General features: G+C 50.1%; 1 protein-coding gene across 2 annotated transcripts; it reads left to right on the top strand.

The window, feature by feature from the left end:
- The first annotated feature begins 6,125 nt into the window (after positions 1-6,125).
- Positions 6,126-26,528, top strand: LOC129488865 (uncharacterized). Of its 2 annotated transcripts, XM_055291390.2 has the most exons (3): positions 6,126-6,908; positions 12,793-12,995; positions 13,328-13,521. In XM_055291390.2, the coding sequence occupies exons 1-3, from the start codon at positions 6,820-6,822 to the stop codon at positions 13,477-13,479; spliced, it is 444 nt and encodes a 147-aa protein (XP_055147365.1). In that variant the 5' UTR covers positions 6,126-6,819; the 3' UTR covers positions 13,480-13,521. The 2 variants fall into 2 exon arrangements, 1 of the variants encoding a protein (XP_055147365.1); XR_010122322.1 differs by lacking the exons at positions 12,793-12,995; positions 13,328-13,521 and adding an exon at positions 26,325-26,528.
- The last annotated feature ends 1,194 nt before the right edge of the window (positions 26,529-27,722 follow it).

Below are 27,722 nucleotides of genomic sequence, written 5' to 3'. Positions count from 1 at the left end.
CCGGTCCACCCCAAAAATGATTCTTCTGGAAGCTGTGATCATTGTTTTTGGAGGGTGGTGGTGGTGGGTGGTAGTGGTATTGGTGATGGTGGATGGTGCTGGTGGTGGTGGGTGGTGGTGGTGGTGGTGGGTGGTGGGTAGTGGTAGTGGTGGAGGGTGGTGGTGGAGGGAGGTAGTGGTATTGGTGGTGGTGGGTGGTGGTGGGTGGTGGTGGGTGGTGGTGGGTGCTGGTGGTGGTGGGTGGTGGTGGTGGTGGGTGGTGGGTGGTGGTGGTGGAGGGAGGTAGTGGTATTGGTGGTGGTGGGTGGTGGGTGGTGGTGGTGGAGGGAGGTAGTGGTATTGGTGGTGGGTGGTGGTGGTGGGTGGTGGTGGGTGGTGGTGGTGGTGGTGGTGGTGGTGGTGGTGGTGGTGGTAGGGGCTGGAGAGCATCATGTTTTGCTGCCTCTCTCAGTGTATTTAAAGAGACATTGTTTTTGACCTGTTTGCCTATTCCTCAGTCTGTCACACCGACATGACCAGTCCTGCCGATTGAAACTTTTTGGACACAAGCTTCACTTTCTGGAAGATTCTTGGGTGTCCTTCTCCCTCCAATGTATGTGAAGGACACTCCAGCCCACAATTACATGAAGTTGGTCATTAGGTGCCTTGGGAGGGCTTCATGGAGGCGATGCTGACTTTAGGAACCTGACAGGCTTATTTTCTTTTTGTTTTTGATATTTTTGGAATTCAAAGCATAGAATCCCTACTTTGCCTGCTTTACTTGTGGCAAATTTTTGATGTACATTCACTTTTTTTTTTTTCCAGAATTAAATGCTACTTTGGAAACGCTCTTGACCATGAAATCTCCATCAGGGAAGAGACATCACGGCTACCCCCACCCAGACGAGCGACAGCAGGGCAGACCCCAGACTTACATATGCCTGTGTCGGAGTTCCATCTCCGGATGTGAAGAGGCCGGGGCGGGCCCCGCGCTTCCCACATGGGACTTGCAGAGCGCTCACCTGCTTCCGTTACCTTCTGTCTTTGATGAATCATGTGTGCATTTGTGCTCTCCAGGGCCGTTCCAACTTTTCCCATTTAAAGGTGGATGTTCCTTCTATGCTTACAGGATTTATGGTTAATCATAGAGGAAAATCCACATTTTCGGTATCTAAGGCTGCTTTTAAAACATTTCTGAACATTTCTGAGAGGAAGGTTAGCTCCCTCCCCCATGCAGAGAGTGATGGAAGGTGAATCCCAGAACCTAAGCTCTTGTTAGCAAGGTCTGTCCTGGGACATGCGTCCTCCGCAGGGCCCATGTCACTGCCGCTAGCCCGGGAGGCCCCTGCCGACTGCACCTGTCCTGTGCTGTCTTTAATCTTGATAGACTGTGCTTAGGTTCATGCTTTCCAGGACTCAATCCTTCTTTGGTATTTAAAAGGTGGATATTCCTTCTATGTTTATGTTATTTATGGTTAAACATAGAGGAAATTCCACGTTTTCAGTATCAAATGCTGCTTGGAAACATTCCTGGACTGAAACCACCATCAGGGAAGAGACAATAAAGTCCCCCCCCCACTCCAGGGTAAGTGGAAAGTCGGTGGACCTCAGAACATGTGCTGAATTCGTGCCATATGTCTGCGGACCACCCACCCGCCTTGAGGAGATCCCTCTCGCGAGCTGCCCGCTCGGCCAAGCGGCTGGGCTCTGTCGTCGTTTTCTCCATGAGGCCGAATGCTCTCCTCTGTGCTATGTTACTTGTGTGTTTGATGGGTTGTACTTAGGTTCGTGCTTTCCGGGATGAAACCTTCTTTGGTATTTAAAAGGTAGATTTTCCTTCTATGGTTACGTGTTTGATGGTTAATCATAGAGGAAAATCCACGTTTTCAGTATCAAATGCTGCCTTGGGATCATGGCTGGACTGAAGCCACCATCAGGGACGTGAGGTGGGGCTGAGCCCTCCAGGGTAAGTGGAAAGATGGTGGGCCGCAGAACATGTGCTGAGTTCGTGCCATATGTCTGCTGACCATCACCTTTAGAAGCCCCCTTTCGCTGAGGAGCCAGCTTGGCGCACAGGCTGTGGTGTGTTGTCACGGCTATGCCATGGGACTGAAAACGGTTGCTTTGCTGTCTTGCTTCCATTTTCCATGAACTGCGTTCAGATTTGTCCTTTCCAGAGCCCAGTCCTTCTTTGGTATTTAAAACGTGGATATTCCTTCTATGTTTACGTGATTCCTGGTTAATCATAGAGGAAAATCCATGTTTTCAGTATCAAATGCTGCTTTGGAAATGTTTCCGGAAGAGATCGTAGGGCCTGAGTAGGTGCAAAGACGGTAGGCCGCACGTCGTATCTGAATGAACGGGGTATGCCCGAGAACCATCTCGAGACGCCAACTTGGTGAAGATTAAATTGTGGGTCTTGTGGTGCCAGTTCTTCCCTGGAAGCTCGTCTGCCTCATGTGACTTTCTTTTCTGATGACTCAAGCACAGGTGCACGCTTTCCTGGATGGAATCCTTCTTTGGTATTTAAAAGGTAGATTCTCCTTCTATGAGTACATTATTTATGATTAATCATAGAGGAAAATCCACGTTTTCAGTATCAAATGCTGCTTTGAAAACCTCGGAGGACATGAAGTCGCCATGGAAGAAGAGATGCTATCTGTACCCCTCCCGGGTACAGGATGGACAGACACAGAATTGTACTTTGTGTGAAATACGCCGTCAGCTTCTCTGCTGTTTGCTCACTGCCCTTGGTGCATACATAATGTGTTGTTACAAGGCTATGTTCTCAGTATTGCCTCATTGACCTTGAATGAAATTTGTTCTCTGTGTGTTTACCATGATTGCAATGCATTTTCTGGAATGAACCTCTTTTACTGTGACTAGTTGTACCTTAGAGAATACCCGAGTGGGCTGTCAATTTCAGGAAGGGGCACTACTTCAGGGGCTATGGAAGGAATAGATGTGTGATTCACCCACGGGCCTGCACTTCACACCTCGGTGTGCTGCTCTCACCATGCAGATCTCATCTGTGTCTCTAAGGCTTGCTGCTGGAGCTGGTGGCAACTTAGTCACAGTGGAAATGGCCTTCCTGTCACTGCCATCATTTGCTACTTGAAGAGAGGTAATCCTTCCTGCATTTGCTTTACTTGCAATGATTATACAAGGGCAGACTCTCTGGGGAGCAAATCCTGCCTGGGAAGCCTTCTTGGGAACAAGGCTGACTCCAGTAACCTGTTAGATGGCTGGGATAGCCCTGGGGTGTGGATGGTTGACCACAGGGCATGTGCCTCTGTCTTGCTGTTTGTGACCTGGTTCTCTGACCCTCCTCATCTCATGCGTCCTTCCAAGAACTTTCTGGAAGAGATGCTGGCTTTGGAGATGATATAGGGTTTTCTTTTCAGAGCACCTGTTCTGCCTAGAAAAAAGGGCCTCCCTTGGCCAGGCACGGTGGCTCGCTCACGCTTGTAATCCCAGCCCTTTGGGAGGCCGAGACAGTGGATGGCTTAAGCCCAGGGGTTCGAAACTAGCATAGGCAACTTGGCAAAACCCCGTCTCTGCAAAAAATACAAAAATTAGCTGGGCGTCATGGTGTGTGCCTGTGGTCCCAGTACTTAGGAGGCTGAAGTCGGAGGATCACTTGAGCCCGGGAGTTGGGAGGTTGCAGTGAGCCAAGATCGTGCCACTGCACTTCAGCCTGGCTGACGGAGACCCCGTCTCAACAAAATAGGTTAAAAAAAAAAAAGAAAGAACAAAGGGCCTCCCTTGATGGGCCCTACTCATCACAAAGCATCCATGGGCTGCTACTCTGGCAGGTCTGCCCAGCATGATGCCAGCCTCTGGGAAGAGGTCTCGTCAGTGCATCTCCCAGATACATGAAAGAATGACCGTCAGCAAAGTCAACTTCTAATGTAGATGTGGGTCATCTAGTCTACCTACTCTCCATACCTAGCCCATCCTTGGAGTGACTTTTGGACCTCACTGTCCACTTGAGGGAAGGCCAGTCCACAGGAAGGAGGCCCCAGAGCACCCAGTGTGGCTACAGGACTTGCTGCTGGGACCTCTAAGCCCCACTGCTCTCTTAGTCCATTGGTGTCCTTTAGGGATTCTTGCCAATGGAAAGACCCTTGGATTCCTGTTGTTAGTATCTGTTTATTCAGAGAGAGTTGGCCCATGAGAATCTCATTTTCCTTTGACAAATCTTGCCCTAGATGAATACTTTTGAGTAACAACTAACTGCTCAGATGGCTTTCTGAATACAATGCTAAATTCAGGAGAAGGGACACTTGTCATAGGGCTGCTTTGTGATTTGCAAACGGAGTGTGTTGGATTTCTGTTTCTCTTTTTTCTTTAATGATGCATGTTACTGCATCTTCTAACCTCCCTTAGCCAGTGTTCACCAGGAGGGCTTCCTGGAGGCAGTGGCTTTGGGCAGAGGCAGAGGTTCTTCTCTTGGGGTGTTTTTGCAGGCCCTAAAGGGATTTCAGCCATTTTACATTTACATTATTTCAAATGGTACAGGATTGCCTGTCTTTTGGTAACCAATCCTGTCTTGAAGAGATGCCGGGAAGTAAAGTCAACTGTATGGCAGGCCCGAGCTCCAGGGTCAGCCAGATGAGGCTTGTCACCGGGCCCCTCCCCCTTGGTCTCAGGCCTCGCAGGAGGAGATGTCCACTCCGGCGAAGACCCGGCATGGTCCTCACCTGCTCTTTGAGCCACTCTTTGGTACTTGAAGAGAGGATACCCTTTGTATGTTCACTTGATTAATGGCGAATATACAGGGGGAGACTCTTATTTGCGTATCAAACTCTGTCGAGGAAGACGCTCAGACCCTGCTGTCTCCAGGACAAAGCCTCGGATGTCAGCCCCTCTCAGGTACGGCTTGGCTTCCCTGTCTGGGAACGTGAGCTTGGCTGTGATCTTAGCCCTTGGGTTCTGCCTTCTCCCTCTGTGCTGGTTCTTCCTGTGGACTCCCTGGAGGCAGTGGGAGAGGAGGGTCCTTTTTGTGTGCACCGAGTTTAATGGTGGTTTGCTTTTTTTAAGGATAAATCACGTGGATCTGCCTCTTCTCCATACCAAGTCATACCCAGAGGGCTTCCTGCTTCCAGCACTAACCTGGTACCTCTCTGGACACACGCATGGGTGGTGGATGGTGGAGCGCAGAGCCGATGCTGCTACTCACCTGCTACTCCCCTGACCTGCTACTCCCTGGTGGTCTCCGTCCTTGATAGAGTGTCAGCCTTGAGGGAAGCACATGGATGTCAGGTTGTTCTAAGGCAAGTGACTGGTGGAGCTCCCTGAGCCTGCCTGTGCCCTCTGGGACTGTCGCTAGACTCCACTGGCCAGTCCTCGCAGCACATTGTCCAGTGATTGCACCTCAGTGTGCCTTGGGCAGGTGTGTCTGGTCTTCAGGACTCCTTTGTTGCTAGAGTCTGACGCTGGGGCCCTCTTTTTGTTTGTTTCGAGGCAGGTATAGGTGACACATTCTTGGATCTGGTCATCTCTAGGACAGCCAGCCTCAGAGGAGGGACAGTGTCTCAGCACTCTCCAGCTCTGAGAATGCCTGCAGATGCCTTCTTCTCTGATAACTCCATGTCTTCCCAGGCTGAGCCCTCACACCCCATGCCCCTTTGGAGAAAGGTGATGGTTCCATTGTCCATGTAGCTTGTGGGTATTTGAAGCAGGTTCACCCATGCATGCTGAGTACATTGATAGTCATGCCTACCTGTTCCCTTGTTTAGAAGCCAGTCTCGCCTGCAGGGAGTCCTGGATGTGCCACCTTTCAGGGCCAGGCCACAACGTGCAAGGTGCAGGCCCAGCTCCAGGGTCAGCCAGATGAGGCTTGTCACCGGGCCCCTCCCCCTTGGTCTCAGGCCTCGCAGGAGGAGAGGTCCACTCCGGCGAAGACCCGGCGTGGTCCTCACCTGCTCTTTGAGCCACTCTTTGGTACTTAAAGAGAGGATACCCTTTGTATGTTCACTTGATTAATGGCGAATATACAGGGGGAGACTCTTATTTGCGTATCAAACTCTGTCGGGGAAGACGCTCATACCCTGCTGTCTCCAGGACAAAGCCTCGGATGTCAGCCCCTCTCAGGTATGGCCTGGCTTCCCTGTCCGGGAACGTGAGCTTGGCTGTGACGCTGCCCCTGGGTTCTGCCTTCTCCCTCTGTGCTGGTTCTTCCTGTGGACTCCCTGGAGGCAGTGGGAGAGGAGGGACCTTTTTGTGTGCACCGAGTTTAATGGTGGTTTGCTTTTTTAAGGATAAATCACACATCGATCTGCCTCTTCTTGGTACCAAGTCGTACCCAGAAGGCTTCCTGTTCCCAGCATCAGCCTTAGAAGGGGGACCTGGATGTTGAATCATTTCAAGGGGAACACAGACAGGAGTGATGGTGGACCACGGAGCACTGGCTCTGTCTATGCTGTTTTCGAGCCTGGTAGGCCAGCCACAGGAGGGCTTCCTGGAGGTGGTATTGACCTTGGGGAAGGGGCTGAGGTGTGTTCATCAGCGCTTTTTTTTTGATGCTTGAGTGTTCATGATCCAGCTCGCAGTCCCCAGGCTGAATATGTAAGAATGGTTTGCTTCTATTTGTCATTTGTGATTGCCCATGAAGGCAGCACTGGGGATGAGCCTTGGGAGCTGTCAGCCCTGCACCAGGTGCGTGCATGTGGGAGGTCAGAGGGCGCCTGCTTCTGCCTCGATGTCTGTGCCGTGCCTCTGACTGCCGGCTTTCTGCTCACACCTAGGATGGCCGCCTGAGAATGGGACTCTTGTTCTGTGTTTGTGGAGACACTCCTCGGGGCCGTGTGACTGCCGGCTTTTTACACCCCGACTGCCATGGGGGTCATCTGGACCCGAAGCCAGCTTCAGGAAGGGCATTCGCAGCATCCTCAGCCCAAGGAAAGCGAACGTCCAGCTGGAGAGAGGTGAGCACCACGCCTGGGTAATGAGTCACACAACCTGCCATCTGGACCAGGTGGCTCCCGCTCCTCTCCCCTTCTTGAAGGAGAGACCACTGTGGGGAATGGGCTGTGGGTCCGCTTCCTCAGTTACTTGGGGGGTACGTGGGGTTTACTACTGTTGACCATGTGCTCTTTCTTAGCATGGCTTCATGGACACGATGCCAGCTTCTGGCAGGGGTGGGTCAAGGGCTGGCATGGAGAATGACACTGGTGTCAACGGCTCTGTGAGATGGATGAAGGAATGGTGACCAAGGGCCTTTGCTTTGTCTAAGGTGTAAATTCATCCAGTGCCTGGGACCTCGGTGCTGAGTGCATCCTTAGGAAAACTTCCTGGAGAGTTGCCCACACTGGGGAGGAGATGGTGCTCCCACCCCAGGGAGTTCCTATAGAAAGTGAGAAGCTGAGCTCTGTGTGTGCCCAGGAAGGCCCGTGGGGTGGATCTCCTTTTCAGGAGCAAGTCCTAGTCTGGAGTGATGCCTGGAAATGAGGCTGATTCTGGTGAAGGGGCACTGGCATCTGCCCCTTCCCGGCCCCTTTGGGATGGAGAGCCGACCTATGGGCACACAGCTGGCAGGTGGTGTTTGCCACCTGGTCTGCGGATCCCGCATCTCCCACCCCCTCCCCCCACCTAGGATGAATCCCGGGAGACGAGGCCGGCCCCGTGAATGATAGTGAGGAACCTGCCCAGTGCTATTGTTTGGTACTTAAAGCGAGGTTGCCCTTTGTATATTCGGTTTATTGACATGGAATATACAAGGGCAAGCTCTCTGTGAGTATCAAACCTTGTCTTGGACCCAGTTCACACTCAGCAAGGGATGCGGTATGTGTGTGCATGACCGTGTGTATCTGTTTTGTGTGTGGCAAATCGTTCACGGGTCCCCACATCACAGAGAGGACTTCACGAGCACATGGACGACTTTAGGGAAGGCAGTGGTCTCTGGGACATCCCCTCTCCTGGTGCAATGTGGGCGGGCCCAAAAGCATGCATGATGCGTGTGGTCTGGGTCCCTGCTTCCTGAGCGGGCAGTCATCAGCCTGGGCTGATGGCTGGGGTGGCGCTCGTGTGGGGTAGTGGCTTTGTGGTCCCTGCTGTTACTTGGTACGTGAGTGTGCATGTTCTGCTTGGGGTATGTGACCCGGTCCACTAACCCTCAGCATCTAATTCATCCCCAGGACCGCGCCTTGAAGACATACCAAGTCCACCCAAGGCAGCGGCTTTCTTTTCCGTGCTAACCTTTGGTACTTGGAGAGTGGTTATCCCTGTCCTGTTCGTTTTGCTCATGTCGAATCGTACAGGGTCATCCACTTTTTCAGTATCAAGAGCGCAGACTCTGGAGCTCGATTTCCTGTGTTTGGATCCCACCTCTGACATTTACTAACCGTCCAACCTTGGGCAAGGATCTCATCGTGCTGCGCCCGTTGTCTCACATGTCAAAGGGGAATCACATCGGCGTCTACTTCATGGGGCTGCTGGGGCTGAATGAGTTAAGACTTGTACATGGCTCAGAGCAGAGCCCGGTGGTCAGCACTTCGTAGGTGGTAGCCAGGACCCTTGTGTGCTGTGAAACTATCATTGGTGGTGGTGCTGGTGGTCTTATGACTAAAATCTCTCCGTGGGTTTTTGGAACAGTGTCAAGACATGGAAGTCAAGTCCTTCATCGGGTGTGGAATGGACTATGAAGCCCAGAGCATACACGGTGTTTACAATGGGGGCTAGTGATGCTCTTGATGCTTGGCAGCTAAGCCATTCTCACGATGGCTTTCGAAACAGAATGCCACATGCAGTGGGGGTCAGCAGGGGTGCCGAGAACATTTGCTTCACTTAAGAGAGATAGTCCCTGGGTTCTTGACCTCAGCCACTATCCACGGTTTGAAGGAGTCTTGAGCGAGGATGCCAAGCTGAGTGAGGATTCTATGGCATCTTGCTTCCCTGGTGCTTAAAGAGAGGTCAAACATGGTGCATGCATTGTGCATGCCTGTGCGTGCGTGGTGTGTGTGCATGAGCGCGTGTGTGACTGGGTTTGCCACGTAGCAGTCACCATCTAACCTTGAGCCAAAGACCTGGAGGTGGTGGTGTTCCTGTCCGTGCTGCTGTTTCATACTTGAGGAGAAATTATCCTTGGTGTGTTCGCTTGATTTATGATGAATCATACAAGGACAATTTCTTTTTGAGTATCAAATCTTGCCTCGGCAGACTTCCTGGACGCCATGACAAGTTCTGTAAAGGGATGCACGCATCAGCCCTTCCCAGGGGCTCACGCCTGGGTGGGGATGAGGGCGCATGCAGTTGGTTTGTGGTGGGGACACTTGTGCCCTAACTTCAGAACCCTGGAGGCGGGGCCATGCTTGGCAAGGGGCCACGGGACTCCTTGGTGCTGCCAGGGATTTGCACTGGCCATGGGTGTGTGTTGTGGGTGACGCAGCATTCAAGCGACTTATCAAATCCTGCTTCTTGGAGGCACTTCTTGGACATGAAGCAAACCTTAGGGACAGATCATTGGGCCAGACCCCCTTCCCCTGCCCAAGAGTGTGACTGACCCCCAGGCATGGGCTTGACTCTCAATGTGTGAAGCTGACCTGCTAATCCTCATTGTTTGGACTACCTGAGAAGAACTTTCTGGAAGAGACACGAACTTTGGAGAAGATGCCCAGCTTTTCTTGATGTAACAGTTCTTTGGTGCTTAAAGAATGGCTGTCCGTAGTATGGTCTCTATATTTATGATGATTAATATCGGACAACCATTGTTTTAGTATCCAAATTTGCTTCAGAAGTTTTGAAAGCACAGTGCTGACTTCAGTGAGGGGACATCAGTGCCTGCCCCACCATGGAGTGTGACTGTGTTGATGATTTATAATAATGAATCCAGTGATCTCAGAATGCAAGCCACCAGTGTGATTGCCTTGGACAAATGCTAGCTTTGGGGTGGAGATGCCATTTAGGGGCTTGGTGCCATAACATTTTATTGGAAGATGTTCACAATTATTTCATCTCTCTTTCTCTTCTTGTTATTAAATCTTAGCCACGAGGAATTCCTTGGAGAGATGCCGGGGTCAAGCATCTCTCTAGATAGATGGTGGACTGGGGCACCTGGGTCCAGCCTCTCCTATCTTTAGCCTTCATTCTGAACATGAAACACTTCCTGTAGGGAATGCAAACATTACTAAAAACTCCATACATTTCCTGTTACTATTACTACTTTTTGGCAGCTCCTAAGCAGCTGCCTGTTGGGTATTTGGATTATTCTTGGTGGACGTGGCATGGCTTCGTGCCTTCCTTGGGAACCACCCCATCTTAGACAGACTCTCATGGAATAAGACGTTGTGGTCGACAGCACCTCTGGGGTGTGTGTGTGTGTGTGTGTGTGTGTGTATGAATTGTTGGCTAGAGTAGTGTTTCTCAAACTTTAAAAATGCTCCTAAGATTTTCATCACCTAGGGATCTTGTTAAAAAGCAGATTCTGATTCAGGGACCAAGATTCTGCATTTTTAGCAAGTTCTCAAGTGATGCTAATACCGCCGGTCTGTGGACAACACTTGCAATGGTTTGGGGCTGGAGACCAGGTGCTTTCCCTGTGATGCGTGTCCCCTGTCTCCCCACATGCCATATACCGTCCGTCATGGGAGAACGGCCCAGAATCAACATGCCGTGCTTTGGTTTGTGAACAAGGGTTCACCTTCACATGCATAAATATCACGAGATTACTTTTCTTTAAAATCAAATCATGCCTCAAAGGGCTTCCCAGATACAAGACCTGCTTCAGGGAGGGGCCGCCGGTGTCAAGCTGCTGCAAGATTGTCGGGTGCGTGTCAACGGCATGCTTATTCGTTATTGATGTCCTGGGCCCTGGAATTCTGTGACCCTCCGTTTCCAAGCAGTCCTCGGGAGGAAATTCCAGGAACTGAGACCATGTCTGCGGTAGGGACCCTGTCTTCAGGGATCAGTGACACCCCATTTTATCGGAAGCAGAATTCTTCATGATGGCTTTGCTTATCTCTGACATGCATTCTGCTGGTTCTCGTCATCAAATCCCATCTTTCAGGAATCCATGGAGGAAGGTTTCATATATTTTTAATGGAACCTGCCTTAGAAGTCTTGCTGAGCATGGTTCCAATGTCAGGGTTTCGACTTTGGTGCCAGGGCTGCCTGGGCCCTGAGACTGAGGTATGGGAATGGAAGGTCGATGCCAGTACGTGTGCTTTCTTTGCAGGATGTGAACACCTCCCCACCCCAACCCTGGGATTCAGCTCATCCTGAGAAGAATCTTCTGGAAGCAAAGACAACGGTGGGCAAGAGGCCATGGTTTTCGTTTCAGAACTATTCAAGGATATTTGAGGAGAGGTTATCCGTGTTATGTTCGCTTCATTCATCATGAATAATACATGGTTAACCTCTTTTTGAATATCAGACTCTGCCTCGGAGGGCCGCCCCTACAGGAGACGTGAGAGTGTGTGCCTTGTGTGAGCTGAGAGCCCCCACCCTGGCTCCGTGCTGCGTGAGGGAAGCTTCCTGGAAGTGAGGCTGGTGGGGGGAAGAGCCCTGGGTTGCTTTGCTGTGTTTGCTGTGAATGCAGTGTGTTTTCGTGAGTTATGTGAGGTTCCCTCCCCTTTGAATGCCAACCTGTGCCTTCCCCCAGTGGCTGGGCCTGTGGCTAAGCCACAGGGTTAGGTCCCTTCCTGGGACCGACCCTCTGGACACAGTGCTTTTCAGGGTGGCTCCCTGGGGGCAAGGACAAGGTTTACCACTCCACTGGGACACTTGAGGAGAGGTTACTTCCTCCATGCGGACTCCTTTGAGGACAGCCTGTTTTCCTCCCAGGGTGGCTCCCTGGATGAAGTCCAGCACCTCTGTGGGTGTGTGAAGGGCAGGCCGACTTGGGCTGTGTTCCCACTCCTCACCCAGGTCACTGGCCCAGTGCCACTTCCTCCTCAAGTCAGCTTCCCTGAGGCTCTGCCAGCAGACCTGGTGGGGCCTCCTGGTCCACTGCTTGGTGCTCAAAGACACTGGCATGGTGCCAGATTCCCTTCTCTCCCTCCCGATGGAGACCATACAGCTAATGACTCTTCTGCTCTGTGATGTCGCCTCAGAGGGCTTCCTGTACACAGCACCTAGTTTGAGAGGAGAACACGGACTCCAGGATGTCCCCTGGTTATGGAGAAGGGAGGCTGTCCTTGATCCCGTTTGGTGGATGATATGGTTTGGCTGTGTCTCCATCCAAATCTCATTTTGAATTCCTTCGTGTTGTGGGAGGGTCCTGGTGGGAGGTAATTGAATCATGGGAGTGGGTTTCCTGTGCTGTTCTCGTGATAGTGAACGGGTCTCATGAGAGCTGATGGTTTTATAAGGCAGTGTTTCCCTGCACGAGGTCTCTGTTTGCCTGCTGCCATCCACATAAGACCTGACTTGCTTCTCCTTGCTTTCCACCATGACTGTGAGGCTTACCCAGCCATGTGGAACTGTAAGTCCAATTAAACCTCTTTCTTTTGCAAATTGCACAGTCTTGGGTATGTCTTTATCAGCAGCCAGAAAACGGACTAATGCAGTGGAGGGCAGTGGCACCGAGCCCTCCCCCTCCTTCAGGATGTGGTCCCTGTGTGGGGCAGCATCCTGGAGTGGCTACAAAGCTCTACTGCTCTCTGCCTCGATGGCTTTGTCCCATCTGAGGTGGCCAGTGCGCTGGGGTCCCTGTGTGGAGTCAGTTCTGTATGGGTGCCTGTGGGTGCTGGCTTCACAGTAAGAAAACTGTCAGCTTCGCCTGAGGTATGTGCACAGAGGTGACGCAGGGATATGAACTTTGTTGACGAATGTGTTCCCTGCACCGCTAACCCAGAGAATTCATTCCACCCTCAGGAGAAGCCCTAGAAGTGATATAGGCTCTGGCCGGGGGAACCGATGTGCTCGTGTCGCAGCGTGGGGTTTGGTGAGGAACCACTGGAGCGCTCTTGCATTTTTCATGAGGAAGACCACACAGTTGGCCTCATTCCTGCACAGTGGGAGAATGTGTGGAGGTGTCCCGCTGCCAGAGAGGAGGCCTGTGTCAGCATCATCACCAGGTACCTGGGGGAGGGTCTGCTGACGATGCCCAATGTTCACTGGCCCAAGCAACCCGTCCCTGGGGGACCTCTGGGCAAGACCATTTCAGCGCTCAGCCCCACTCCGTGTCCCAGGCAGAGAGGGGGCTGAATTGATGATACCTATTAAATGGCTCATTAATTCTCGTTATCCATGCAGCCTGCCCATGCGGGTCCCCCAGAAGGGAGGGCAACTCCAAGGAAAGGTTCTCACCATCAGGACGAGGCCAAGGTCCAGGAGGTGCTGCTGGGCCAGAGGCCACAGGGCAGATTGTCAAGCCAGGTCACAGGCTTTCTCTGTCCTTGACCCTCAGCATCCATGCTACCTACAAGAGGAGGCAGGAGGACTCCTCTGCCACACCTGGGGAGGTCTCGTCAATGGCAGGTTCCCTCTACAATGCTTTCTCTGCTACAAATGCAACTCAGCATCACCTCTTTCCTGGATATAATTCCAAGGAATTATTAAAGGAGGCATTGGTGTCAGCACCTCGTGAAATACTTGTAAGGATGACCCATGGCACAGCCTGTGTCTTCATTGGAGTAAGCCTCACATGCTGTGGCCTCCAGGCTCTGGAGGCGTCGGGGGCAGAGCAGGGTTGAGGCTGACCGTGGGGCCTCGCCTGGGTTTGTGGCTCATCATATTGGACCGCTGTTTTTCAGGACAAACTCCCCGGAGAGGTCCCTCGGCAGGACCCTGACCTGGAGGCAGGGCGCTGTCCATGATAGGGGAATGGATGGTTAATCAGAGAACGTACATTTTATAAATGGTGTATGTCAATTGATCCACAGTCCCTACCTATCCAGTGAATTCTGGAGGCCACATCAGCTCAGAAGAAGAGGTGGTGGTTTCCTAGGCCATGCTGTTATCTGGCACTTGAAAGGACCCTCTCCTTGCCGGGTTTGCTTTCTTCATGCCGAGTCTCATGAGGGAGGGTTGGTGCCTTTTTTGAGTATGGATCTTGCCGGGGAAGCTTTCTGGAAGGAGCTGTTGCCCTTCGTCCCTCTCCAGGGGCAGGAATGCATGGTTGGCTGGAAAGCAAGGGTTTGATTGACACTGTGCACCCCTCAACTCTCCTAACCCTCTGTCCCCAATTCATCCTCAGGCAGACTAGCTGGAAGGAAGGCAGACTCTGGTGAAGACTTGGGCCGTCACCGTCAGCCTTCGGTACTTGAAGAGTGGTTATCCCTGCTGTGTTCGCTTAATTTATGACGAATCATACAGGGACATCCAGTTTTTCAGTATCAAATACTGCTTTGGAAGGCTTCCCGGACAGCGTCCTGCCTTCAGGCAGGAGGTCTTGGCTTCACCTTCCACCCAAGGTATGTATGTGAACGGGCCATCGCAGTGCACGAGCTTCTTCATGTGCCACAGCCATGACCAGAATCGAATCTCTGAGGAAGATGGTTGCTTCCAAGGCTGTGATTTTCTGGAAGGGGCTTTGGTGTCTGCACTACATTACTGGGGGATGTTGACCAGTGAGAAGCCCATTCACACAAGATGTCTGTCACCTGCTCCAAGTGACCCTCACCCTTGGTAAGATGAATCCCTGGAGACATGCTGGCTCGGTTGTGTTATTGTCATCAGCTGGGCTGACTGGTAGGTAATTGGTCATCATTATTGCTTTTGTTCCAGGGCAGAATTTTTGAGTGTCAAATCTTGTGGGGGAAGGGTTTCTGGAAGCAGCACCGCCCTCTGGGGAGACTTGGCATCCACATCTGTTGGAGTTTGTGGAGAGTTAGTTGAGCAGTCTGAGCTTTGTTTCTGAGGCGTCTCCCTGAGCTCACTCTCCTGCCAGAGCTGTGTCCTGCCCATGGACATAATGGCTGTTGAGAGGATTGGTGACTTTGGCCACCATGAGTTTGTTTTGATAAAGTTCTGTCTTTTTTAAAAAATCAGATTCTTTTGTTTTTAGCATAACTACGTGGTTCATGAGTTGAGCAAATAACAAGGAATGACTTGGTCATTCCATAAATAGTGATGGAGTGCACACTCTATTCTAGGTGATTCTGGACCTTAGCATAGAGCAGTGAATGAAATCAAGTTCTTGCTCATGTGGACTTTACATCTGGTGGAAGAGACAGATGAGAACACATGAATTAGGAAGCGTAATTTTGTCCACTGCTAGGTTTTATGGAGACAGGGAAAGCGGGTTACAGTGACAGAAAGAGGTAAAATCAGGTGGACCTTGGTGTTAAATACAGGGGTCTGGAAATCTCTCTCTGAGGATGTGGGTGGGAATGGAGTGGGGTGGACCAGAGGAAGGTCTGGGGTAGGAGCATTTCAGGAGGAGGGCAAGGCCCATGGAAAGCCCCCTGGCATCTTTAAGAATAAGCAAGAAGGCCAGTGGGATTGAACCGAGCTGTTGGGAGTCGCTGGGTCTGAACTGGGAGAGGAAGGACTCCAGGTTTTATTCTGAGTGAGATGGGGGATTTGGAAGGATTGTGAGCAGGGGGGATGCGTGGTCTGTGTTGGAAAGATCACTCTGACCACAAGGGCACTGGTAGGGAATCTACCCAGGGCAGTGATGGGGAACCCACCAGGAGGATGGCGTGCTTGAGCTCGGCAGTTTCTCTAGGGGCACCTGCAGTGGCCAAAGGGGGCTCCCTCTGGACCTCCCTAGTTCAGTGGGCCCTTCAGAGCTTGGCTGGCACCTTGATGTGCTTGATGGATAACTGAGTGTGCTCTGTTGAGAAGTCCAAGGCCCTGTTCAGAAACCCTGGGCTCTACACACTGCGGAGTGCTCCTGGCCTGTGACAAGTGGCCTCCCTCTTCTTATTTCTAAACCTTGCTCGTGTGGATGCAGGACCACAATTTCAACTGCAGGGAAGGGGGACTGTGCCAGCACCACTCCAAGGGAGGTGAGTGAAGGGTTGCCCAAACTCCAGGGTGTTCTAGGACACCTGTCAGCTGCCTCACTAATGCTCGGTGTCCACTCTGTCCACAGGATGGTGGTTGGCAGCCACTCCCCTTGGAGAAGTGGAAGGGGACTCCTTGTCTGTCTTGTCTCTGCTTTTCTGTGGTACTTGAAGAGAAGTTGTTCGTGGTGGATTCGCTTTACTTATGACGAATCATTCACGGACAACACTTTTTTCAGTACCAAATGCTACCTCTAAGGACTTCCTGGACACAATGGCAGCTTCAGGAAAGATAGACTTTGTGTCAACCATGTGGAAAAGCCAAGAATGGATGGCGGGCCACGGACAATGCACTGACCTAGCTGTAAGTCACCTGGCCCGATAATCCGAGCATCCTATGCACCTATAGGAGGCCTTCCCGTGGGTCTCGCCAACTCTGGGGAATCAGCTGTGGTTCTGTCACCAGCGTCACCTCACAAGACTTTGAAGAGAGGCTCCCTGGGCCCCAGGCCGACTTCCAGAAGAGATGTTGGTGTCAGCACCATCCAGGGTGTGTGACTGGTTGACCAGAGGGGCATGCACTGTGTTCACCCTGTGGGCCACCTAGTCACCAACCCTCAGCATCACTCCCACTCCAGGAAGACTTTCCAGAGCTCCCACCAACTCTGGGGAAGCGGCCATGGACTTGCTGTGACTGCTTGGTGGACCAGGATGACACGTGCTCTTGGGGTGTATGTTTGCTTAAAATGCAATGAGTCAGCCTTGGTAGCCCCTTCACCACTGTGACAGCCTCCTTGAAGTGTTGACTTCCAGTGTGGGATGCCATATTGTCTTCTGTTGAGGGACCTGATGTAGGCCAGCTTTTCTCCTGGGTGTGTGACTGAATCCTTCTTCCCAGAGCACGTGCTGCGTTTGTTAGGTCTGTCACCTGGTCCTCTAATACCCAGCGTCCTGTCTTTCCCTAGGAGGCTCCATGGAGATAATGCAGCTTTGGGAAGCGGCCATGATTCTCCTGTCAGGGATTAGTGAGCTACGCAAAAGCTCCCTGTTTTGTCCGGGAGGACGAACTGCATCCTTGCTGCTGGGGAGAAGGCAGTGCCCTCAGCACTCCCTTAAGGTAAGTGCGCCTCGGGTGAGCATGCACTTAATGTGGGTGTATGTCACTCGGCTCGGCCCACTACCCAACGCTATCCCACCCATTCCTAACAGGACTCCCGAGAGGGGCGGCCGCCTCTGCAAGAGAGGCAATGGATTTCTCACCAGTGTTCATGTGTGGTACTTGGAGAGAGGCTGGCCGTGATGAATTCGATTCATCAAAGCGAGTCATACACGGCTCTCCTCTCTTTTAGTGTCAAATTCTGCCTCGGAGGGCTTCCTGAGCCAGTGCTGCTTCCGAGGTAGGTTTCTGGATGGCTGAACCCATGGCAAGCATTTTCCTGAGGATGCATGTGACTGACCTACTAATTATAGAGTCCAAGCTGACCCTAAAACAACTTCCTGGGGCACTTACCAACTTCAGGAAAATCGAGAGAGGTTGTTGGGATGCCCTAATTTTTTAAAAGTTAAGATTGAAATACACATGGTTGACTTCTTTTTTATTCCTATCAAATTCAACCTTGGAGTTGAATCTTGGGCATCTAGAAGCATCTTTTATTAGTCAGCCCTCGGGATACAGAAGAGAACAGAAACAGGACTCTGCATGACCCCTGGTTTACTAACCCACAGCAACCTTACACCCTCCAGAGAATTCCTTTAAGGGAATCCCAGGTTTACCAAGGAGGCAGTGCTTAGCCTGCTTTTGCACACACATTTGTGTATGGTTTGCTTCATTTTTAATGACTCATGTGCCACTGACATCCTTGCATTATTAAATGTTGCCTGCATGGCCAGCTGAGCACAAGAAGTGGTATTTCTGTGCACACTAATCCTGGCTTGGTGAACCTGGGGTTGGCCAGAGAGCACGGGTTTGAGCCACCTGGTCCACTCATCCTCAGGGTCCCATCCACCCTCAGAGGCCACTCCCAAGCTGCCCAGGCTGTGCAGAAGATGCAGGAATGCTGCGAGCAGTGCCACCTTATGGTACTCGGAGGGAGGTTGTCCGTGGTGAGTTCGCATTATTTAATGATGCCCAATACACGGTCGACCTCTTTTCGGTATCAGATCTCACCAGGTGTCTTCTTGGGCCTGATGCCGATTTAGGGGACACCATACTCATGTTGGTTCCACACCAGTGCAACTGAACATGTGTGTGGCCCTGGAACCAATGGGTAGGTGCTGCTAGCACTCCTAATCCTCAGCCAGTGCATTCCTGGGGAAGAAGCATGTGATCTGTGCTCAAGACCCCTCTGAGACTGAGGAAGTGGTGGTGCCCATGATGCTTCTGGGGTTTTGTGTTTTTTTTAAAGAAAAACAATATATAGTTCTCTTCTCTTTCACTATTAAATCTTTTTTTTATTATTCATTAATTCAAGAAGTATTTATTGCATGCTTACTATGTAAAATAGTCATGCATATTCATTGCAGTGATGGAAGTATGTTTTTCTTTTTTTTTCTTTTTTTCTTTTTTTTATTATTATACTTTAGGTTTTAGGGTACATGTGCACAATGTGCAGGTTTGTTACATATGTATCCATGTGCCATGTTGTTTTGCTGCACCCATTAACTCGTCATTTAGCATTAGGTGTATCTCCTAATGCTGTCCCTCCCCCCTCCCCCCACCCCACAACATTCCCCGGAGTGTGATGTTCCGCTTCCTGTGTCCATGAGTTCTCATTGTTCAATTCCCACCTATGAGTGAGAACATGCGGTGTTTGGTTTTTTGTCCTTGCGATAGTTTACTGAGAATGATGTTTTCCAGTTTCACTATTAAATCTTATCATGGAGGAAGGACTTCTTAGACATGTTGACAAATTCAGGGAAGGGGCATTGATTTCAGCATTTCTGGGGACTCACTGGAAGGGTGATTCACCACATCTGTTGATCTGGAGGCCACATCAAATTTAAGAACAGAAGACAGTTGCATTTTCAATTTCTTGTTTTTCTTTTCAAAAAGGATAATTATTCTACCTTATTACCATATTTATGAAAATGACACATGCTTAATAAAATTCAAGCGATGTGGAAAAATCTAAATGAAAAAGAAGGAAAATTGCCCAATTCTCTGGCACCCAGAAATAACCATTAAGGGCTTTAGAAATTTCATACACCTGTCTGAGCATACATGCAAATAGAAAAACAAGACAGACGCAGAGAAAATATGAGATCACGCTGTACCTCATCATTTTATTAAAAATGCTAGCTCTAATTTTACTTGAATTTATCACAAAGAACAAGCTAAAGAGATTGAAATGATTGATAAATGTTTCTCGCTTTACCACCACAGGTAGCAACTCCTAAAAGATCCCTGTAAAATTAAGAAAAATTAGTGTGTAAAAATTAAGTGGTTGGGATTGTCATGGTTTTTAACTATTTCAATTTCACTCCTAGTTGAGAAAGATAAAGAAGTCAGCACTCTTATTCTTCCTTTGCTTACTATCTCCTGCTTTTTCTCAGTTATACCTTTTAAATTTACATTATAAATATCTGCAATTTGTTCTAGAACTATAATTCTTGCAGGTGTTTTGCCATAGTTCTATATTTAAATGAATTCATTTCTGACCATAAGGTTTTTTTTTTTTTTTTAACTGAGGTTTCTCCATTCTTTAGTTTTTAACTTCAATTTATCTCTCAATGGAATTGATCTTATTGCTTCCGTGAGAACAGCTCATAGACACTACCGTTGAATTCTTGTGCATTTGAGAGTATGTATCTCTTTATGCCCAAGGGACAGCTTAACTAGGTATAAAAGTCTCAGCCTACTTGTTTTTTCTCAGAAATTTATAGCTATTGTCCACTGTTTTTTGCATTGAGGCTTTCACTAGCTGTCTTAATGTGGCTTCTCCATGTAGCCCTTACTTACCTGGACTATTTTATCTAGTGATCTTCACAAACCTTGTTGGAAAGACTTTGGGGTAGTATGTTCTGTGAGGTATTTCATCTCTGAGAATGTCCGACCATTGCTCTTACACTTTTTCTCATCTGTCCATTTTTTTTTCATTCTGTTCTATTTGGCCTTTATGATTTCAAGTTTTTAAAATTTGTTTGGTCACTTTAAAGATATTTATTGTATAATTTCTTTCAGCTTTAGGGATACAAGCCCCTTTCTTTGTTGAATCTATTGGCTCTCATGATGGTGCTTTTCTTCGTGGTTTTTGTAGCTTTGTGTTGTGAGGTTATCATCAGTTGAGCACTTAGGTGTTTCTGTTTTGTTTCAATCCCTATGCACATGAGTTTGCATTTGGTTCTGCCTGGCACCCCAAGGAATTTACCAGTTGGTACCAGTTTTTCAACTCATTTTGTTGCCTTAAAGATTCCCGACACATGGCTGGCATAAGTCCTCACCATATCTTTGTCCTGAACCTTTGGTATCTCACAGGAGACCTCATTCTATCCACTCCCTAAAAATGACAAATTCTCTTATCCCTGGCCATTATAAAATTTTCTGGTTCCCCTTTCCATTCCTAGATCAACTTCTCCTGGATATAGGGTCATGTCTTTTCATCCTGCTTGTACTTGAACTTGACTATAGACCCTTGGAGCCTCTAGCCAGCACAGCATCCCTTAGGTCCCTTAGTGGCAGGTTGCAAACCTGTTGCTCTGAACTAATTCTTTTCATTAACACCTGAGGGTTTTGCCTTTCAGCTGTATGTTTATTTGGGAATTGATTTTGGCTGTGGATGCATTTTATCCAACACTTCTTAATATTTGTGGAGGAGAGGGTTCCCTATCAGTGCTTGTTGCTGGGATGGAGCTTTTGAGCTGAATGATGGGTGAACTTGGCATGACATTCTTGGCCCCCAGTTTCTTCCCTTTGAACTTTGTAAACTTGCCTCCATTGCTTTCTGGTGTTAAACCACTGCTGTGGACAAGCCTGGGGACAGCTGCTTTCCCCTTGGATGGATGAACTTTTTTTTTTCCCTGCTTAGATTTCCTGATTCTTTCTTTAGTCTTGAATATTGGTGACTTTACTGGGTTATGACTCAGTCACTATTTTTATTCATTAGTTTTTCTGAATCATAGTATGCCTTCTTGATGAGTAGATTTAATCGTTCCTTTGTTTCAAGGATTTATTCATTTTATGAGCACTTTTCTACTCCAGGTGTTGGTTTTTTCTTTGGTGAAATAATCTGTTTTGTTCATTTCATTATGTACTGGAGGAGAAGAAAGTCTGTCATCTGGCCCCTTGCTGCCATCTGTCTGCATGTCAGTCTGTTGTCATTTGCACTGTGCATTTGTCTATTTAAAACAATCCTACCCAGATGCCCCCTCCTCACTGTCACCTTCCACCTTGGCAGGATGCCTTATGGCAATGCCATTTCTGAGATGGTCGTGGGAGTCAGCACCACTGGCCAGGTATGTGAGTTTTCTGTTAACAATGGAAGATTTTGAAAAACCGTATATGCTGTGCTATTAACCCCAAGCATGCAATCTGTCCTTAGGAAGACTTCCTGGAAATTATGCTCACCTTTGGGGTTGAGGCCATGATTCTGAGGTCAGTGCCATGCCATGGGCTAATAAAGTTTGTATTCAATGCTGTTTGTTTCTTTATGATCAATATTGTAAAGTCAATCTCTTTGTCATGGACTCAGCTTTGGAGGGCTTCCTGGACACAAGGCCTGTGTAAGGATAGGATCGTTACTGTCAGCCTCGATGCTAATATGTGAGATGAGGGAATGTGCCCTGCTCTGATTCAAATGCTGAGTTTCTGTGCACTTGGCCTCTCCACCATCAGGTTCCCTGGCAGTGCTCCTTAGACGTGCACCCACCTTGGCAAAGGCATTGAGGTCTGGATGGCTGCAGGGTCTGGGATGGGATGGTTGAATACAGGGCGTGTGCTTTCTTCTCAACCCTCTTACAGTCCGTCTGCTAACCCTCAATGTTCACTGTCTCCTAGGGGGACTTCCTGGAGGAGGCCAACTTTGGAGAACAGGCACGGACATTGGGTCTGTGCTAGCATGTGGTACTTGAAGATAGGTTATCCGTGTTGCCTTCGCTTTATTTGTGACGAATCATACACGGTTGACCTATTTTTCAGTACCAAATCCCGCCTTGGAGGGCTTCCTGGAGCGGAGTCTCACTTCAGGGTGGGACCTTGGTGTCAGCTCCTCTCCAGGGTAAGCAAAGGGACCATTGACCATAGCCGACCCAGCAGTGTGCCCCGGCCCTAACCCTGTGTGTGCCCCATCCTTGGGGAGGTTTCTAGAGATGATGCCAGCTTTGGGGAAGAAGTGGGGCTTTTCCTATCAGAGCTACTCTGTGGTACTGGTGGAGAGGTCTTCCATGATGCATTCAATTTATTTTTTGACCAATCCTACATAGTGGACCCTTTTGAAAGCATTAAATCTAGCCTTAAAGCACGCTCGGGTGATGCCGAGTTTAGGAACTAGAACTGGTGTCTGAATGCCTGAACGCACGGCGAAGCTGACAGTGTGCACAGTCTTCTTGGTGGGTCGTGCACCTGCAGGCGTCCTGCTTGCTCACCACGGTGGTTTCCTCGAAAGAGGCGGCAGTTCCCTCGTCGGCTCACTGCGTGTTTGACAAGACGCCGTCTTGCTGTCTTCCCTGCTGCCCTCTCTTCACGTATCACAGATGGTGCTCTGCAGACCTCTGTGCTGTGGCACTTCCCTCCCTGAATGGCTTCCTGCAAGAGGTGCCAATTGCACGTAAGGAATGGAGTGCGGCTCGGTCCGCAGAGCTTATTTCGTGGGTGGTGTGTTGCCACCTTCCTGACTCTCGGTGTCCCGTCCGTCCTCAGGCCTGCTGCTGGGATGCGCTGGAAGCGAGCACCCAAGTCAGGTACTCGAATGGAGGTTGTCCATGGTGTGTTCATTTTATTTATGATGAGTATTACATGGCCAATCTCCTTTCGGTACTCAATTCTTCTTGGGAAACATCACGAGGGGAAAGCCCAGCCGGCACCTGCGCAGGGTAAGGAAGTGGATCACCTCCGCGTGACAGGTGCTGTCTGTGTGACTTACATCACGTGGCCCACGTCCCGGCCATCATTAGGAGGAATTCCCCGAAATGATGCTGACGTTTTAGTTAACATGGTAGTCTTCTAGTCGCATGCTTGAAGACTTGTTAGTGAATAAACCACATGTAGTCAACCCTTTTAGGTGTGAAATCATCTCGGCTGTGTGGCACACTTTAGGGAGAGGAACTCCTGGCTGAATGGAAGTCATCGCATCACCCCTCAAATACCTTACCTTCTCGGTGACCTCTGGGAAGCCAGGGGTGGAGGGGGTTTCCTCGGCAGTGAGAATTAATGTTGTTTAGAGACACGTTTCCATGGCACGACTCGGTTACTCCTACTGCAAGACGAGAATTGTTAATAGCATTTATTACTACCTTATGTTGCCAGCTCTGTGCCCTTGGAAAATCCCTTCACCTGTCAGCTCTCTGGGCCTCAGTCTCTTCCTCTGTAAAGCAGGGTTAACAGGGGAGTGGAAACGTGCTCTTTGTGAAGTGTCTAGACAGCGTCTGGCACGTGGCTGTAGGATGAGCATTGTTTCTGAGGATGGTCCTTATATGAATGTTATGTCATCTGCACTCATTGTCCTCTCGCCACTAGAATGGAAGCTCCCTGAGGGCAGAGTCCTTGTCTGTTTTGCCTGGCGCTGTGTCCCCAGATGTGCACAGTAGGTGTGATGCTGAATGAATGAGTAGGCAGCGTGACCTGTTTTCTTGGTTGAACTCTCTTTGAGGCCTCTGGGAATGGAGTGCATGGAGGACAGTCACCTGAGCCTGTGCTGTCCCTGTGATGCAGCCCCACCCGCCCTCTGAGGATGCTACGCTGGAAGAGGAGTCACCAGCCTTCAGGTCGGGTCCTCCCTCAAACCCCTGTAGGCTGGACTGACCACGGTCACATGGTTCATTGGCAGCCCCCTTCTCTGTGTGAAATCCCGCTTCAGGGACTTCCAGAGGAGATACCGGCTCTGGAGCTGGACCTTGGTGTTCCAGCCCCTCTAGGGTAGGTGACCAGGGGCTGACTCGAGCTCGGGCTGACCTGCGATGCGTGTATGCATGACCTCGCCCACACCGCCTGCTCCAGGGCTACAGAAGCTGGTCCATGACCAACTGAGTTCTGACCACTGCCTGGGGGGCTCCTCGGAGGTAGAGAAAGAGAGAGAGAGAGCAAGAGGGGAGAGAGCGAGCCAGCGAGCCTGCAGCTGGAGTCAGCAGGGAGGTCCCGCAGGCAATGCCACCTTTGGTGAAGAGGCATCTCGGTGTGTTCTTGCCCGTGCTGACGTTTGACCCTTGAGCAGAGGTTGCCCTTGGTGAATTCGCTTTATTTATGTTGAATCACACAAAGGCAACTTTTGTTTGAGTATCAAATCCTGCTTGGGATGGCTTCTGGGACCCAGTGGCAAGCTCAGGGGCATCTACACCCCTCCCGTGAGCAAGAATGGACGGGGTAGACGTGGGTGGTCTGCCCTCTGCGGTCCTCTGCGGTGGATGAGAACAGATGTCGATCAGAGAACACAAGCTTCATTCATGATGGGGGTGGGGCCTGCGGCCCGGGGAGGATGGCGCTGGTGTCGCGTCGGCTTTAGATCTTACCCTGGACCCTCTCTCTTTACATCACCGTTTTGGCTGTGTTGATCCCAAAGACATTTTGACTGCACCACTTATTTTTTCGGAAGATATTTGACCTTGCGGATAAACGAAGAGCTCACACTTGACAGTGTCTGTGACGAGGCTGCAGCCCCAGACCCCCGTCTCACTCACAAGCACTGTGCTTTTTTCTGCGCCTTTCCTTGTATCTATTTTTTTCTTTCTATCCCCCAACCATTGTTCCCAATTTTCTCCTGGGTTATGAAACAAATAGAGGCTATCAGTATGTCATCCCATTTGTATTAAATAATAGTGATAAAAATAATCAACACAAAATAAAACTAAAAACAGCTGAAACGGCACAGCGCTAAATGTGTTCAGTTGACTACAAATTGGCAGAAGAATCCAATTTTCTTGACAACATTTCGGCTGCGACATTTGACCTGGGGAAATAGAAAGCTGCCGACGTGGCAGCCGTGGAAGGAAATTCACAGTGGCAGCGGTGATAAACAGTAATATTTGATGTAGACAAAAAGCACATTGAGGAACCAAATCTTCGTTCGGATTTTTAAATGGAAAAGAATTGATCCTAATGAAAATGATTTGGGGAAAATAACAAGGGAAATAAAGGAAATGAAAACAGCTCAACAGTGCAGTCAGGAAAGCTAAACAGGGAATTGGATTAGTATAATGGCATTCACTCTGAAAAACACATTTCTATGAAAATCAATGTTGGTACAATTCTTGTGAAGATGGTTACATTTGTGCATGTTTACAGTGGAGTTGGTGGGGTCAGGAGGAACCTAGGGTCAAAAAACGGGATACGGTCTCTCCCTTTATGCAGTTGATCTTTTCTTGCTGCCCCAAACCTTCCCGAGAGCTTCCCGGAAAGGTGTGCTGACTTCAGCCGTGACGCACTGGTAAGGCGTCCTCCCGGGGATCTGGGTGCGTGTTGTCCCCAGAGCATTCACTATGTAAGTGACAGGCATCACCTGGTCTCCCTCCATCCCCACGGAGGGTTCTGGGTGAGACGCTGACTCCAGAGGGAAGCAGAAGATCTACCGTCGGTGGGGTCTGGTCTTTCAGGACAGTTGCTTCTGTGAACCCAGAAAATCTGAGACAGCTCTCAGTTAATTTAGAAAGTTTATTTTGCCAAGGTTGAGGATACAACCGTAATACAGCCTCAGGAAGTCCTGTGGTCAAGGCACAGCTTGGCTTTATACATTTTAGGGAGACATGAGACATCATTCAGTATATGTGAGAAGTACATTGGTTTGGTCTGCAAAGGTGGGACAACTTGAAGCGAAGGCAGGAAGGAGGGAGCTTCCGGGTCATAGACAGGTGACACACAAACGATTACATTCTTTCGCGTTTCTGATGAGCCTTTCCAAAGGAGGCAAATCAGATACGCATCTGTCTCAGGGAGCAGAGGGATGACTCTGAATGCAATGAGAGGCAGGTTTATCCTGAGCAGTTTCCAGCTTGAGTTTTCGTTAGTGATTTTAGGGGCCCGAGATAACTTTCCTTTCATGCTTCCAAGGCTATTGCTGAACACACAGGAATCCAGGAACATTCTGGGGTTCAGTCCTTCCTCAGACTCTGCTGTTGATACCTTACATGGTTCCATGCTGGCCCAAGGACATGCCCTTCGTTGGTGCTGAATGTCATTTGGTCATGGAGGCTGAAAGTCATTCTGGAGTTGATGTTTCCAAGGTCAAAAACCTTGCTGGGGCTGTGGAAAGAGCTGGTTGTTTGCTGGCCTGCTTTGTTTGTGACCAGCATTGCACATGGCTTTCTTTTCAGATCAAACCCAACCTGGAGAATTTCCAGAAGCAACAGCACCCTCAGGAGGTGGCCCACAGCCAGAGCCCTCTCCAGGGTAGGTGCCTGAGGGCCGCCCATGGGACAGGCCTGATTGTACCCATGGTGCATGTCATCTGTTCCACTCCTGCCGACTCCAGTGCGTTCCGGGACCACCTTGGGAGGTGATACCTGCCGTGGGAAGGAGGCTTTGATGCAGGTCAGTGCCCATGGCTCCTGAAGGGAAGTCGTCTGTGACATCTTTTCTTTCTTTACAGCAGGCCTCGCATGGCTGGCCTCTTGCTCCACTTGTTGCAAGGCACAGAGGGCTCTCTGAGCTCATGCCAACGTCAGGGAAAGGATTCTGCTGTCGGTCCCACTCCAAAGTTCACAGAATGGGTGGTGGGCACAGAATCCGGACTCTGCTTGTGGCATCCATCATCTGGCCCGATGCTTGCTGGCTGCCCACTCCGGGAGGCACCTTCTGGGTGTTCTCTGAGTCTGGGGAAGGTTGGGTTCTGAGGTCAGGGCTGCCCTGACCCTTGTGGAGAGAAGACATCTGTGACTCACCTGCTTTCTTCTGCTGCATTTATCCCCCCAGTCCCTTACTTTGAATGTCTCACTTGCTTTGTGAGGCTAATCAGATGGTCAGCCAGCTGTTGATAACTGTGAAGTCACCCTTTGAGGGGTGATGCCTCTGTGGGCTGGAGATGGTGCTGGTGAGACCGCAGGTCTGGGGTCAGCGTTGTGCCCCGTTGAGCTCCTGCCAAAGGCATCCTCTGCTGGGAGGGAGGCTCTGTGCTTGTGCAGGGGTCCCTATAGGGTCACCCCCTCTCGGGGTCTGGGAATGAAAAGTGGGTGTGAGCAGGGTTTCATCTTCGTCTTGAGCAAGGTGCCCAAGGAAGGCTGCTGTCTTTTCAGTAGGAGATCCTACCTGGGTCTTGCACGCAACTTCTGGGAAGAGTCTCTAGATTCATTCTGGAAGGGGTTGGAATCGTTGGACTTGGTGATTGGGAATGTCCTTGGAGAGTGTGAGGCTCTGGTCTCTGAATGCCCAGACCTTGTGCTGCCCTTGGGGGAGGGTCTTCTGCAAGCACAGCCACCTGCAAGCATCCACCTTAGTCCGAGCATCCGAGCCTCTCCGTGGTACTCGGGGAGAGGTTACCCGAGCAACTTTGCATCTGGACGACGAATGTTGCTCGGTGAACCCCTTTTCGGTATCAAATTCCACCAGGGAGGCCGTCTTGGAGGCTGGGGCACCTCGGGGAAGGACGCCGGCATCAGCACCATTCTGGGGTACGGGGATGGATGGTCGACCAGTTGGAAAGTAATTGTTTCTAATGTCCTTCACCTGGTCCACTAGCCGTCCGTATCCGCTGCAGCCTGTGGGGCCTGCAGGCC

The sequence above is a fragment of the Symphalangus syndactylus genome, chromosome 8, assembly GCF_028878055.3.
Source record: "Symphalangus syndactylus isolate Jambi chromosome 8, NHGRI_mSymSyn1-v2.1_pri, whole genome shotgun sequence".
NCBI lineage: Eukaryota > Metazoa > Chordata > Mammalia > Primates > Hylobatidae > Symphalangus > Symphalangus syndactylus.
This window is presented reverse-complemented; position numbering and strand designations above follow the sequence as displayed.

Excerpts from the sequence above, each read along its gene's own strand:
- LOC129488865 (XM_055291390.2), top strand. The coding sequence starts at position 6,820 with ATGGGGGTCATCTGGACCCGAAGCCAGCTTCAGGAAGGGCATTCGCAG. Across the intron at positions 6,909-12,792 it reads GAACGTCCAGCTGGAGAGAG|GAGAAGCCCTAGAAGTGATA; the intron begins GTGAGCACCACG and ends TTCCACCCTCAG. Across the intron at positions 12,996-13,327 it reads TGTGTCAGCATCATCACCAG|CATCCATGCTACCTACAAGA; the intron begins GTACCTGGGGGA and ends CTTGACCCTCAG.